Source organism: Larimichthys crocea, chromosome XX (genome assembly GCF_000972845.2).
Source record: "Larimichthys crocea isolate SSNF chromosome XX, L_crocea_2.0, whole genome shotgun sequence".
NCBI classification, from domain to species: Eukaryota; Metazoa; Chordata; class Actinopteri; family Sciaenidae; genus Larimichthys; species Larimichthys crocea.
The window spans coordinates 4810893-4827069 of NC_040030.1; the positions used below are offsets into that span (position 1 = coordinate 4810893).

General features: G+C 40.4%; 1 protein-coding gene across 25 annotated transcripts in view; it reads left to right on the forward strand.

Annotated features, from left to right (window-relative positions):
* celf2 (cugbp, Elav-like family member 2) overlaps positions 1-4539 on the forward strand; it is a 201109-nt gene extending 196570 nt beyond the window's left edge. For 24 of the 25 annotated variants that reach the window (XM_027272031.1, XM_027291964.1, XM_027291962.1 and 21 more), the window contains one exon: positions 1724-3810. In XM_027272031.1, the coding sequence (XP_027127832.1) occupies positions 1724-1851 (128 nt within the window). In that variant the 3' untranslated portion in view covers positions 1852-3810. Of the gene's footprint in view, positions 1-1723; positions 3811-4039 lie in introns of those variants that run through there. The other variant, XM_027291963.1, reaches the window with a different exon arrangement.
* The last annotated feature ends 11638 nt before the right edge of the window (positions 4540-16177 follow it).

The following is a 16177-nucleotide window of genomic DNA, read 5'->3' on the forward strand; positions in this document are numbered from 1 at the left end:
ATGCATTTAAGTGTGCTGTAGATTTCCATTTGCATAGCATTTGTCAATATACAAAAAACAAAAAACAACAAAACCCCGAATATAATGCGTCTCCATTCCTCGTGTAGCAACTGAGGGAAACAGAAATAAATCAAGCATGGATCCGGGAAGGAACAGCGCACAGACAGACGGCATTGATACTTGTCAGACAATGGATTGTGAGGATGGATGCGAGACAAGCGAGACGAGGAGTTTACTGTCAGTTTTAGAGGTTGCAGACATTGCGAGAGGGAGTGTGCACAAACATGACTTTGTGAGAGACAATACAACACAATTTGATCTCACTGTCTGCTCCGAAAACCTTTATTTTGACCAGCAGTGATGTTTGACACATCATTGGTCAAAATATTGGAGCAGATACGGTGGTTCGACTGTGTTTTTTGTCTCAGGGTTTTACTACTTTTCGTGGACGATGCTTCACAGCGGTGTCACCAACCCCCCATTTGTTTTTACTGTAGCTTCATTCTTTCATTATTTTGTTGATGCAACAGCCCAGTTCCCCTCCAGGAGTCATTAAAGTTTAATCTTTCCTTATTGTGTACCAGGGGTGTATTTTAATGTAGATGTAAATGTAATCCAGATAAATCAGATCTCAAGACACAGAAACAAGGCGAGGGGTGCCTTGTGTAGTATTTTAACGTCAGTTTATTATTACACTTTAATTTTGAGACGGTATTGTTGCTGTAAATAAACAAGTAGAAGCTTATTGCTCTCCATGAGTCAGATTTGGAGGGAAATCTGCTGATTTACGGCGCAAAACAAACAGAAAAGAGATGAAAACATTTGATTGCAGACATTTATTTATTATGGGAAATGTAATCTTTAAAGTTTTAAGGGATGTAAACACAAACAGTGCAACTGGCAAAATAGAAGCGACCAATCATCTCTGTTATGGTCCGTCCATGGATGGTTTCCATACCTCCAACGCAACCAAATGCACATTAAACATGTTTGTGTTTAGTCTTTTCTTTGAAAAGTGGAGTTTATCATGGAGCGTTAGCCGACACATGTTAGTGAAGACACCCTCTAAGCTGCCTATCTTTCTTCTGCTTGCTAGCTACATTAGGGAGGACTGCCCATTGTTCCAACAGCCCATTATTTCGAAACCCCAACAGTCCGAAAACATCCCATTGGACCAAAAGCATTTGTCTGACAGCCAACAGTTATTCCAAAAACAAAAGCCCAATGTTCTTAAGGCCAGTTTTTTCCAAAAATACACATTTGCCCTGGAGTTTTTTTGCTCTTAACGTCTTAGTGTAGTTGGAGGTGCAGCAAAGGAGGAGGTAAGGTGACCTTTGTTGGGTCACCGTCAATAGTCAGGAGAGGGTTTTTTAACAATGGTAACCCTCATGGTTTAGGGTAACAATAATACACATTATAGTCTTCAGGCATCAAAACTACTTGGGAAGGATTCGGAAAAGATCATGGTTTGGGTTAAAATAAGTACCGTTAGTTAAGTCACGTAGTATTGATACCAGAGAACAGCAAGGCTTTGGAGCCATGGACTTCCAGTCCAAAGGGACATTTCTGCCGGACTTTAAGGGTTCTGGGAATAATTGGGCGTTGGAACAATGGAAGCCGTTATACCTGTTATACCTTTATTTGTGTAACTCTTAAGCTTTTCTAGCTTTATTCATTTAGCAATACTTCATCTTTTCGTCTTCTCTGGTGTCGCCCCCCGCAGGCTTCGTCAGCTACGACAATCCAGTGTCGGCACAGGCAGCCATCCAGGCCATGAACGGCTTCCAGATCGGCATGAAGCGGCTGAAGGTGCAGCTGAAGCGCTCCAAGAACGACAGCAAACCGTACTGATCTTAGCACTAGGGTCTATCTGCTCCCCATGTTAGCACTGCTAGGGTAAGTCCCTCCCCCCCCCACAAAAAAAAAAACAATGAAAATGACAAAAAAAACAACAGCAAACCGAGCCACGACCTCTACACAGGGACTGGGGGGTGGGTGGTGTTTGATGGGAGGGATATGGGAGGGATGTGGGAGGGAGGGGGAGACGACCTACAACCACCCTGAGGGAGACACACACGCCTTGTTTTGTTAATTTTTTTGTTTGGTTTTTTCTTGTTTTTCTTGCTTTTTTGAAGATTTTTATGTTAGCTTTCAAGTATTATTATTTATTACAATTAAATTTTTTTTTTGACACACATGAACGCTTCCATTACCGCCATTACTTTGTGCAATTTTTATTTTTTATTTTTACAATGGAAGGAAGTAGCTATCTTGGGTAGCTTTTTTTGTTTGTTTGTTTAAAAAAAAAAATTTTTTTTCTTTCTCAGTGATTATTTATACATTTTTGAGGACTAGTTACAGTCAGAACCGAGGTAAAGACAAAGGAGCCATGATGATTTTTTAATCTTTTTTTCTTCTCTCTCTCTCTCATTGTGAACCTGAGGCCTGGCGATGGGTTCATTTTTTTTGTTTTTTCTTCATTTTTAAAAAATTTTGACGCGCACGCAGATATGCACATTCGACCTTTGACCTCCGCGGTGTTGGTTGCAGGCCGCCGCTGCTTCTCCAAATAAAAAAATAATAAAAAAAACCCTCTACGCCTGCTGGCAACCCGGGAGCAAAGGCTGCAAAAACGTTAGTGGCCTCTTTTACATTTATAGTCAATGGCGACGTCAGCCTACAGTTACAGTTACAGTCCACCACCACAAGAAAAAAAAAATAACACATACAAACACAAACACACACACAATCCAGCTACGTCTTATTATTTATGTGAAAATAAAAAAAACAGTTTTTTATTTCTCAGAAGATAAAATAATTAGTAACTACTTTTCTGGGTCAGATCACATTGGTCTTTGTTGTGAAAGGGATATTGCAGCATGTAGAACATTTTCAAAATAACATCCAGAATTTGATGAAGGCTATAATAATAATTCTAATAATGAAAAAAAAAAGAGTCTATGGGTTAAAGGTGGTAACTGAAAATACTTGATGTTTGTTGAAAGATTTAAAAAAAAAAAGAGTAATTCAAAGTACAGAAAGCCACAGGCCTGTAAATTTTATTTGTAAAAAAAGCAGTTCTATTTTTATACAACATTTTTACTGCCTCAGATGAAAAAAAAAAAAGGATTTTATTTATTGCCTATCGTTAAGTTATTGGACTCCTATAAAGTATTACAGCATCATTAAAGTAGACCCTTGTGGAGAAGTCTCGTGGAATTGGGTTCTCCGGTGTTTTTCATGTTTTTTCAGTGCAGAAACCACAATCACAACACACTCACGCCGCCATCCAAACCGCACTCCACCTCCTGCTCCACCCTGTGTCATTTACCCATCCATCCACACACACACACAACTCTCTGTGCTGTTCATCCATTCATCCACCGCTCTCTCTTTTTTACCACTCTCCCCCTCTCTCCATCCGTAGTGGGACTATTTCTTCTTCACTTGTCGAATTTCTACCTTTTTTTTCCTCCCCCCCTCGCGTTTATTATTATAATTTTGTTAATTACTTTGTTTTTTTGTTGTTGTTTTTTTTGTCCGTAGCGCCCTCCCCCCGTTCCCCATCCTTTCAAAGTAAAAGCATATTAAAGACCCCACCCACACTTCCCCCGCCTCCAAAAATTACGACTTATTATCTCCCAAATGACAACATCCATCCGGGATCTGATGGATTAAAGCTTTGGGTGTTCTCTGTTTTTTGTGTATGTATGTATATGTATGTGTGTGTGTGTGTGTGTGCGAATGTATAAGTGTGTGTTGTTGCCTGTTAGTATATAAACCTATAACATTAATATCATTAAAAAAAAATTTAAAAAAAGCATAAAATCAAAGCTAAAAATTGCCAATGAAATCAGTGAGTGGTGTTGCTGTTCTGCCGGTTTGCATTGTTGTTGTTGCTTGTTTGTTGTTGTTTGTTGTTGTTGTTGTTTCTCCTGATTTTACAACAAAAAAAAAAGAAGAATTGCTGTAGTGGTGTTCGGCTCTGGCTCTCTGTGTGTAACTCTCTCCTCTCCCGTTTTTTCTTTCCCCCTTTTAGAAACAAACCATCTCCATGCCTGTTAGCTCATCGTTTGCCTAGCATGTCTCCGTGGCGTCCCTCCCTCCCCCTTCGTCCCCGTACCACCCCGTCCAAAAACAAACAAACTTTTAAACGAAACAAAAATCCCCACCGAGCAAACAAACAAAAAAAAAAGTGTCATCGTCCTCCTCCTCGTCCCTCCCGTCATTGTTTTTCTGATGTCTTTTCCGAGCTCACCTGATCATAACCTGGCTCTCCTCCTCCTCCTCCTCCTCCACCGCCGCCTACTGACCTTTTGAACTTTGAACTTTTTGGACTTTATTTTTATTTAATTTTTTTTCTTTAAATTTTTTTGTTTTTTGTTTTTTTGCATGTGACCTCATTTGGATCTATTTTTTTTTTTTTTTCCGGGGAGGGGTTTTCAGGGAGGGAGCGAGGCGACGAAAGGGAGTGGAGGGTGGTGGGTGTTAAGAAAAATGAATCAATGTGAAAAAGATATATAAAAGCTGCATTCATATGAAAAACAGACAAAAAAACACAAAGAGACTGAGATTTTTATGGAAATAAACAAATGTTTCTTTTTTTTTGGAGATATAAAAAAAAAACAACAACAACCTGTGGCAAAGTGATTTCCATTTAAAATGTTTTCTTGCATTTTTTCTTTTTGTTTTTATTTGGGTTTCTTCTTCTTCTTCTTCTTTATGTCAGTTTTCTTTCCTTTTCTTCTTCATTTAAAGTAAACTTGAAAGTTCACCACAGGAATTGGCGCGTCATCTTGCTTCTGGCGCCGATAAAACACATAAAAAAATCTGATAAACGCGGGCCAGAAGCAGTCGGAAGCGCCAGTTTCTCTGAAGAAATAAGACTACTTCCAAACAGTTTTGAGTAAAAACTGTCTGATCAATATTAGACTCTCTCAGAGCTCTCCAATGGTTTTTACATTTTTCAGGCAGTGTAAAGTTTTTTGATAAGGCCATTTTAAGTGGCTCTGTTTCTCATTCAAAGTCTATATATAGAACCACTTTTTTCTAGAGTAGTTTAAAGGTAAAAATAAAAAAGACATTTGCCCTGTTTGGGTGGGAGAAATGCTACCTACTTGTGTCACCTTTTGCTGAACTGACTCACAGATAGACAATCCGTGGTTTAAATGCACATGATGAAATGACCTATATTTTCTACTGTTTAAATGTATAGAGGAAAAAAAAAAACAGAAAAAGAACGTACTAAGATTTACCTGTAACCTGCGTTAACGTCGGTGCTTCTCGTGAGTTTAGTTGTGGTTTCATCACAAAGTCTAATGGTCTTAAATGTTCTCATGTTTTTCAAGAGAAGACTAAAAAATCAGTTTACTTGAACAATAGACAAAGCCTTTCATATTACTATAATAGTTACTTTGTTGGGTTATTTTCTTTATTTTTCTTCTTTTTTTTAAGGAGTCCCTATTTGCTAAATTTCTTGTTGGTTAATTAGCTATATAAAATTCCTAAAAATATATATAAATATAAATATATCTATATATATATAATGTCAGCTTGTGAAGCATCAATGTCATTATTATTTTATTTCTCTCGTGGGAAACAATATTTAGATGTGTTTTGTTGTTCAGCAAAATGTCTTATAACGAAAAAAAAAAGACAAGATCAGTGGAGTTTAGTGCCAAATTCTGAAGGTACTTCCTGCCTAGCGCGTCAGTGTATTTCTTGTGAAATTATTTGATAACATGGGTATTTTATTATAAGTGTTTTGTATGGATCCCTCATATTTAAAATATAGATTTAAAAAAAGAGTTTGTTAACTTGCTATTCTGTGGTCTTGTTGCCTGAAAATGTCATGTTTGCTTTTTTTCTTTGTAAAGATGTAAAAAAAAAACAACAACAAAAAAAAAAAACCTACAAATGAACAAAAAAAAAAAAAAGTGCCCATGTGTCATATATATTATCTATATACACGCACACAGGACACGTAAACACAAACATTCTGTGCAGACCTCACAGTTTTACTTTTTCTTGTTGTGCAATGAGACCCTGCGCGGAACGTCTCTACAGCGACCGGCGAGCGCCCCCGCAACACGCAGCACGCAACGCGCAAGAATTCACGCACTGATATTTTTAGCCATTGTACAGCAGCCGTTTTATCCATCAAAAGCCTTACCACGAATCTTTGCACTCCTCACACACACACACAGACGTCAGACTCCGTTGTTTATTGTTCTGATTGTTTTTCCCTCGCAGCGTCGAAAAATATATATATATATATTTAAAAAAAATTGAGGTGAGAGTCATACGCAAAGCCTTATTTTCCTCCAAATCTTTATTTTTTTTGTCTGGTTGTAGCCGGCGCCGTTCGTCTCATCATTACTTACGTGTATCACCTCGGACGAGCCGCGCTTGCTTTCATGATGTAAGCACAAGGCAAGACTCCCGCTCATTCACAAACGAGCCTCCGTCTTTTGAGGAAAAAGCACACGCCGCCGCAACCGCCGTCGTCGTCGCCGATGCTGCTGCTGCTGCTGCCGTCCTCCGAAGTCGAAAAAGAGTAAGGCGGGACGGTCCGGAGCAAGTTTTTAACTCGTTTGATTTAGTTATTTAATTTTAAGACTTCTCCATACGTGAGTTTTTGTGGTGTAATGGGCCAAAATCATGTTTAGATGCCAAAGTGTGTTATTGACACTCTCATAGTCAAGCCGTTTACATGGGCACAGTGTTGTCAAGTCTATTCAACTGCCCCCGATACCCCTCCCTGAAAGCCTAGTTTACGCTCTGCAAAAAAAAAAAAAACTACAAAAAAAAAAACTACAAAAAAAGGCAGCATTATTTTCTACAGAAGCTCACCAGTCGCCTTAACCAGGGAGCGTCGTACCAGTATTATAAGAGTAGAAGATGTTGTCAAGTCGAGTCAGTGATGTGTGCCAAGTCTAGGTTCACCTTTGTGTGCAGTTACCCTCCCACTCGTCCAAGTCTGGGTTTCCGCCATTTCATCCGATCGGCCGGCGGAGCGGGGCGGTGAGGAGACGCTAAAATGGCCGTTACGTCCTCGCGAGCCGTTTGCCGCTCTCTCGGTTTGTTGTTGTCTCCCAGGCTAACCGGGGTTATTAGAAACGGGGCTGTGGAGAGACGTCTTATTGGAATAGCGACAGGGGAAATAAAAAACGCTCGTCGGCTTGGAGAGAGGAAAGGGGGTCACGTCCGCAGGTCCGCGCAAGGCGAAAAAACAAACAGAGATGAAGCCAAGACAGCTTTCATTATCGTCTCAAAGACCAAACCCAATACCAAACTTTTTATCTGATCTCATGGAGACGGAGGCGAGCAGACTTTTTTTCTTAAATAATGCAGTATATACACATGAGCAGTGCCACAAACAGCCATAACTACCTGTGTGAAAGCTGGACGAGAGGAGTCCGTCCGTCCCCCCCACGGTCCAATCAGTGTTTAACGGACCGGTTTGTACTAAAACCAGCGCGTGCAGATGTTAACATCCGAGAGCTACGATTGCACATTTCAACATCGTCACCTCACTCTTGCACAATTATCCGTTAAGTGTGGAGGCTACGTAATTCTGTGCTGTCTCGAGTCGACGCTAACTTACAAAAACCAACAATCTCAACGGTTTGCACAGTCCGGTGTCAAGCATCTCGTCTTTGTTTCAATGTCGAAGCACAAAGAGGGTCGCGGAAACGTCGAGTTTCTGTCGAGCGGCTCGCCTCAGGGGCTGTCATCGCCGATGCTCGTTGTAATCTTTCTATCTTGTCACTGTTCACTTCTCTGTTCTCCTTCTTTCTTAATTATCTTAAGTGCTATTTATCAAACAACAATGAAATCTGAAAGGACAAAAAAAGAAAAAAAAAACATTTTTTGAACTTGTCGTTTCTTTGCATTTATGGCTTATGTCAAGTTTTTTGGAGGAAAAATGTTTTGTGTGTTCTCTCTTTCCGTGCCGTATATAAAAAAAAGAGCTTGTTGTCTGTAGAAATTATCCAAATTATTTTTGTTTTGTTCTTTTTTTTGTTTTGTTTCTTTTAAATTCTCAAAAATTTTTCAGTAGTTTTAAAGTTATTGTCTTGAGAGAAGCCAAAGTCAATGCATTTCAGTGGATCCTGTAAGCGTGATGTATGTTTGTTTGACAACACTTCGAAAAATCTGTCACTGGATGGGATTTAAAAAGTACAAAAAATGCAGGCTTTCCTATTTCTACAACTGATTGTACTTATGCATTTTGTACCAGTGGAATTTTTTATACTGGAGATTAAAGGATACAACAAAAAAAATCTTAGAAAAAAAAAGCTGTCTGGCCTGGTGGTGTGGCCCGACCGTGACTGGTCCCCGAGTATGATTTCTAGCTGGCATCAAGAAAGTTGGCTTTTGATATAAGATTTTCTAGAAGATCTTTGGCTTTATTTCTTTCACTTCTTTTTCCTCACTTGAGTGTTGTTCTTTCTTTCTACCTTTCTTTCTTTCTGTTTTTGTTTTTTGGTTTGTTTGTTTTTCCCGAAATCAGAGAGTAGGTGAGCGTCAGATTTTATTTTATTTTTGCTTTTTTATTTTAATTTTTTTTAAATAGTTCTAGCAAGTTTGTCTATACAACAGCGGTAAGTTTCATTTGACTTCTGTATTGTGCCGTCTACACGATAAGACAATTATAGAAAAAGAAGGAATAGAAATATTTAGTCACCTTCAGTGGATTAATGTATTAGTTTAATAAAGAGATCAACTAATTAGAAATTTTTTGCTTTTAGCTGTTTAGATTTTTCCGGTTTCTCTGTCCTTCTCTGTGAACTAACTGTGTAGCTGAAGCAGTCAGAATTATTTTTGTAAACGTATGTTCTTGTGTGATGCAGTTTTTTGCTTCTGTCTCCTATATTAAACCATTTTTCCTAATACTTGTCTCTCTCTGTGTTGTTATGTTCCAGTGCCTGTCTGATGTTGTACTGTTTCACAACCTCTCCCTGCCATCCTCTCTCGTCTTTTTCTCTCTTTTCTTTCATAGTCTCTCTCTCTCGTTCTATCTTTTCCCCTCCGTCGTGTTCACATTTTTGTTTTTTTTTGTTTTTAGTAAAGTTGACTCCATCCCCCCCCTCCCAGTGACAACTCACTATGCTGTTCTCACTAAACATAGTAAATATACATCGACGTGTTTGTATGTATATTACTGTGTAGCCCAAGTCGAGGCGTGACAGTCGAGATCTCAACCAAAATTCAAGCGGTGATAAGAAGCACATTAGCCCGGGTGTGGAAAAACATTTTGGGGAATACGTTTATTCACGTTCCTACGAGATTTAAGAGCTGGTCAGACAAGAATATGCATTATTAAATTAAATCCTGGTGATGTTGGGACCAGGTTAGCTGTTTCCAGCCTTTGTGCTCTAACTCTTGGAAAAAGTCAAATTAACGCATTTCCCCCGTTTAAATCAGCTGAGAAATGCTAAAATGTGGCTTAAGAGCAGCAAGTTCTGGACAAATTATCTGAATAATTTTTATTTCTTAGCTTGAAAGAATAGTTTGACACTTTGGGAAATATGTTTAGTCGCATTCTTACCGAGATTTAACAGCTAAAAGCTTTCACCAAACATGTATTGTTGCTAATAAGAGGCGAACTACTCAGCTTGGTTGTTAACGTGACAAGAAGTTTTACAGGGCCAGGCTAGCTGTTTCCCTTTGTTTCCAGCCTTTGTGCTAAGCTAAGCTAACTGGCTTAGAGTAGTGTCGTTCTTCTTCGTCTCGACTCTCGGAAAGAAAGCGAATTAACGTATTTCCCCCCTTCAGAAAAAATAGCTGACACTGGAATTGGCCGTCCTTCTTTCCTGTGCTGTCCGCTGTCCTGGGCGAGGCCTGTCCACTGTGTGTCCACTTTGTGTCCGATCCACTCCCGTACTGTCTCACCGTCACAACTGCATCCCCAGTATATATATATATATAGAGAGAGAGAGAGAGCGAGGAAAGAGAAGTCAAAGGTCAAAGTTTTCACCTTTTTTTTTTCCACTCACGAATAAAACCAAAAGAGGGTTGGACGTGTGTTTGAATAAAACGTGGTGCGTTGAAGGTTACCTCAGAGAAACGGTTACAGTGGAAGCAAAGACATCCGTCGGACAACGCTGGCTTTTTTATTTTTTATTTTTTTGGAAAGAAAGAAAGAAAACATTCAATGTCGGTTTAATAAATCAGACGACAGGAGTTCTGTAACCTCGCAGTGATTTAAATCTTTATAACTTCATGCTACAAAATATCCACCTTGCTGTGTGTTACGTGCTCTCTGGCACACTGTGGCATCTTCTCCTTTCATCACTGCACAAGTCCACCAAGTCTGTTATTAAATATTGATTGTGAGGTTCAGGCAAGGCATACAATAAACTGCCCTCAGCCTGTGGATCCAACTCATGGATAGATAATATTACACCTCTATTACTGTTGACGTGTGGCCTGTAATTCAAGAACATGTCTGCAGCTCAGGGTTTATTTTATTTTTTATTTTCCAAGATGTTTTTCTTTGGGTTTTTTTTTATATATATATATAGAAACACTTTTAAAATGTTAAAGCAGCAGAAAGGGAAGGCTACAAGCCGACGTGTCTTTGCAGGGAAAATTGAAATGATTGTTGCGCTCACACACAGTCAGTAGCCTTAAAATATTTGGTCGTCGTTCGAGTGTTTGAGGATGACCGCCGCATCAGCTGTCGCACAGGATGATTCAAGGTAAGGTCGAGACACAATATTCTAAATAAACTGAGATTTTTTTACAAGTGTGGGTATTTGAAGGCCACTAGCAGCACTTCATTTCTTTCAATACGGCTGATTATTTGAAGTCCAGGAGATTTTTTCAAGGATTCGTTTGACCCTTGAAAAAGGCGTTTAGGCCGATGCGACACCACAACCCTGCTCTCACATGAAAACTCCATGACAAAAGAAACTTAGACTCACTGAAGGTTTAATAAGCAAGTCTAAGTTTAATATTAGTTACCTTGATAAAGCTGTTCTTTTTGATGCTTCTGATTTCTCTGAGCTGGAAAAAAAAACACCCATCGTCGAAGCCTCTCGGCTGTGTAGAATGAATAACACATGAATAAATCCCGCAATCAATACCAGCCTATTTATAGTGAGTAGACGGCGGCGATACCGGATCGATGCCGCCGAGCACAAAGACATTGTTTGCAGATGAAAATAGAGGAGTCGCGCTCAATTAAACATCAGAACAATGGTGATGTTTTTTGGGAGCGCGGCGTGAGAGCACTGTAAGTAATCGAGTCATAGCGTGCACTTTGTTTGGATGCAGGTAAAATCCAGCAGATTAATGCATTATGCAGTGCAGATCAGCGGGCTATTTGTTACCACCCTGTGAAATGTTTTTGAAGATACAAGCAGCTCTTAAAGCACCAAACCACACAGCTAGTCTATTATTCACGCCTTCACAAGAGCTGGAAACAAGATTTGCTGCAGGGGCTCGAGAACACACACACACACACACATTCTCCGTCTTCAATCCGTCACGTTTCCCCGGCGAAAACCCGTCTGAAGCTTCCTTCCTGTGAGGGAGATGAGACGAGATGCTCGGCGCCAAAGAGAAGCCGGCGGAGCGAGCTGGAGGACAGGAAATTGGTCGGATTGTAAGAGAGAGAGAGAGAGAGAGGATGAGGGGAAGTGAACTGTTTGATTTGAGCTAATGAAGATGAACTGCCAGCCCAGCTGAGGCTGAAGCTCTGCCAGAGCATCCCCGCTGATGCCATCGTCATAGAGACGGGGTTAAAGGTCAAAGGAGTTTTTCTGCACAAAGAGTTTCAAAACAGCATTTTATTTATTTATTTATTTATCGTTTTTTACAGGATAATAGAGTTCAGGAAAAGGAGAAAGTTTCTTCTGGTCACAACAACCTCAAGGCTGTGACAACATCTGAGGCCAGCGAGGTCACGAGCGTGTCCTCCTTCATGTCTGAGTCCACTTTTTATACAACAAGGACACGTTTCATTCAGCGTGCTGAAAGCATGTTCTTATATTTTCTACCACATCTATAGAAAGATACAGAGAAGTAAGTACATGCATGTTTGTTTATGTCAGTATCTTTATATTAAACACAAAAGTAAAGATTAAAAATAAAACTAGCAGCAGAACCATCAAAATATTAAAGCCACAGTACAGTGAAGTGAATACAAAATGAAAAACGTTTACGTTTTACTTAATATTTGAACCCGTTTAGTCGAATGAAATTAATATAATTACGTTATTTTAACAAAAGCTGACGAGTTCTCGCCTTCCCTCAAAGGTTAAAACAATCAAGACAGCTTGTTATTTATATATATATGACAAAGTGTTAATTAGTGAGCTGATCGTGGCTTGTTTTGTTAGATTTACATACATAGGTTGGCTGTTCCGCTTTGTTTCCAGCCGCTCAGCGAAGTGAAGTTAAAGTTGCTGGAAAATGTCGTCAAATTTAGTTTATTAATGTCAGTTTATATAAAATCTTCATGCGGCTTTGTATTAAATACAACATTACATTTTTTAAATAAAATAAAAATAAAACTATGAATTGAGCATTGAATGAAGCCATAGCACATCCAAACCACTTTATTTTACATCTTACTTAATATTTATATTCAATTTGCAACAGTTTAGTTGAATTAAATTATTATACTTACATTATTTTAACAAGAACATTTACATTAAGTTATTTAAAGTAAAAAAAAATATTGTTTAATTGAACCCCTAACATAACATTTGAAGTTTAAATACATTTAAATAATGTCATTTTATTCATTTTATTCAACTTAAATGCAAATATGATGTTCCACAGGTTCCACGTTGTATTAACAGCACAGTCATAATGTGACCACGACGTTTCAGCCCTTCATTTTTAGAAAACATTTGAATTAAGACGATTCAGGTCACTCTGTTTGAGCGTGCACTGTTGTTCTCTTTATGCTCGTGTGTCGTATAGAAACGATTATCATTAACATCTCTCTCAACTTTGAAGAAGTTGAAGAACAAAACATGTTTCACCGTTGAACCGTCTCTTTGAATCCGCCGCACGGAGTGAGACTGAAAAATCCAAATAAAGGCTCTCTTTGCTATGCAGGTAATTAAATTACAGTGTTGATCAAAGGAAGGCCTGGGAGAGGTTTTGTCTTTTTTTGTGTGCGTCTTCCACATTTTCCCACAATTTCTTATGCATTCCTTTGAAGAACTGAAGTGACTCATTCCCCTTTGTTAAGACAAAATATATCCACTGAACTGTTGTGCTTATGTAATGCTTAAGCTCGTTGGCAGAACGCGGAAGAAGAACCGGAGAAATATCTAAAACACGGCTGCCAGAGGAGTGTGTCGGTTCAATGATACGATGCTGCCACCTTGTGCCGACAGAGGAGAGTTAAACTCTTCACAGCAGATCACTCGTGGAAGTCATCTACCTGAGGTTAAAGCCTGTGTGTGTTTTACATAGCTCCCTCTTTGATGAGGAGATTGTTACACCGGTCTTTCCTCACTGATGTTTGGGCGTGCCGGATCTCGGATTAGTCTCTGGAGCTTTGAACTCTGTCAGGTGTTGCCAGCTCTCACCAACAACTAAAAGTCAGTCCCAGATTGACTCTTGTCCGGTGGCTTCTTTCTCCTTTTCTCTTCTTAGCTTCCTCCGTCAACGTCCTCTTCGTCCTCTGCCATCAGCTTAAAACTAACAGCAGCTACAGCTGTCAGCAGTTTACTTCACTGTCCATCATAAACTCTGTAAATCACAGAGAGTCGGAGCCGGAGGACATCAGAGAGGAAATCCAGAAAACATTTCCTCCATAAAATATGATCCAGTTTCACCAGAATCAGTGAAATAGTTGCTGCTGTGTGACTTAGTGCCGTAAAGCGTTACGTACTTCTCCCGACCCGGAGCCCAAAGTTACATAGTGTGAGAACAGACGTACGAATGACAGAGACACCGTTCATTGAAAGTAAGTATGTACGGTTCATTCTGAGGTAACAAAAACAGAATTATTCTTATTTTCAGGTGATTACACTCATAAATCTGACACACTGGACCTTTAAGTAAAGGGTCTCTGTAACATTAAATCTACATCTACTTGTACGTACCTCCCAGCGTCCGGCGTCTTTGACCTCCCGGCTTCCTTCGAGGAGCATCTCCGATCACGGAGCACTCACCTTCCTCTTTGTGTGTTGCTCTAAGTGTCACCACGGTGTGCGGGGTTGCGTTTGGTGGAACTGATGTAGAATTTGTCGCGGACAGCGGTGCCACAATCACCGGCTTAATAGGCCGTGAAATCAACACTCACATCGGGCCGAAGCCAGAACCGTGTCACGTGACGCATTAGGATAACAAATAGGCCGTAACGCCTGGCACTAACAAGGTAAGTGGTCCAGGTCTGCAGTGCTGTCAGACACCGGACTATAAAACATATTGCATCGCTGGGACCTGATTAGCTGTGTGAGCTGTAAACCAACAACAACAGCAACAGACGTGATTGATCAGACCACACGTCCATCCGAACCGGCTGCTTGTTTGTTTGCTCTTCCTCAGATTTGCCTCGTGATTCACGGGAACGTGCGTCCTTGACAACTGACGGACGTGTCCAATAAATGAACGCAACATGCTGCAAATGAATAAATCAATCGCCTGACTCGGATCGACTCCGGCGTCGCTGGAGGAAGTCGATACTCAGTCGTGGAATACATCAGGTGCGCCGGTGTTGCTGAACCAAACTTAATTCAATTTATGAGCCGTGTTAGAGGTCTGTCTGACTCCTTTGTTCTCGGATACGTCTTAATGAATGTTTCCAGTTTTTTTTAGGGCCAGAGACTCAAAAACTCACGCAGGCGTGTGCGCACCTATGACGGTTAACACAGATGTGTGTGTTCTGAATGTAGACCAGACTTTTTAAGGTGACACAAATCTTTGAAAGGTTCTTCACTTCACATGGGGGAAGCTTGTTTTACAGCGATCAATAAACATACAGCAGTTTACAATGGTACTGGAGCATGGTGGGACTTTAAGGGCAGACATTTTAATACTTAGTATATTAAATTAGATTATTTTTAGGCCACCGACAACACCAAAAATAATAATAAATCAATTTTTACAAAGTAAAACTTTAAGAAAATGATTGCTGGTCCTGGAAAGATCTCTTAAGTTTCATGTTGGGAAGTAGGAGAGTTAATTGACCAGTTGAAGGATCTCTGTGCAGGATTTAGTGGCTTCTAAAGGTGGAGTGATCGCAACTATGGCGTGTTAGTGTAGAAACGTGGCGGTTCAACATGATGGACTCTGTGGAAGAGGACCTGCGGCGTCTGTAGGCTCATTTTAAGGTAACAATAAACATACAACGACTAAAAGTCAGTCCCAGATTTACTCTTGTCTGTTGTCATTGCATTGTCCGCTCACCCAGCTCCTGTTCTGGCACGACACCAGCCCCCTAAAACCTCCTATTCACGGTGGTCTTAAATCATGTTTGGTACAAATGCAGAGAAACTGGTTTTGTGCTATTCTGCTGAGCGGTAACGTGAGAAATGTTATGTGGCAACAAAAGCGAGGAAGGAGATTGTAAACCAGCAAACATGGATGTGAACAATGAGGCCTGAAGGACACACGGTGCATTCTGGGGAGTAACGCTGAATGTAAACATGACTTTGTCTGCATGAAACCTCCAGGGGACGCCACTGAGTGCATTAAAAAAACAGGAGCTGGGTGTCGTCAGGCAGTGAGAGGAAGCCTGTACGTGTGAAAATATTATCTCTGCTGCTTGTTTGATCCCAGACTGGAGGTCACGGTTAACTCTGCCCTCTTTTATTTACCTCCACACGTCTCCGTGTTGCACAGGTGTAGTCCCAGTCACCAGTCGGCACGCTCTGCAGTCAATAATGTGGCCTGCCAGGGGGGGCGGTTCAACAGTTCCTCTCTATAAACAGTATGCTCTCTAATGTAAATAGTGCAGCCCTATACCCAGCCCTCATTATACACTCTGGGTGTGTGTGTTTAAGGCTCCTCCAGGGCCTTCCAGGCCTGCTGTAACAGCAGAGAAAACACAAAACAGCAGCTGAACCAAGCTGCACTGCGCCGAGCAAATTCAACACGCCGCTCGGCAGCTTTGTGCCGCAGAGGAAATCTGCAGGATGCGCAGAGACGGATTTAAGACCTTTCTAAACAGAGACGGTCCCGTCGTGATAGTCCAGACTCTTCT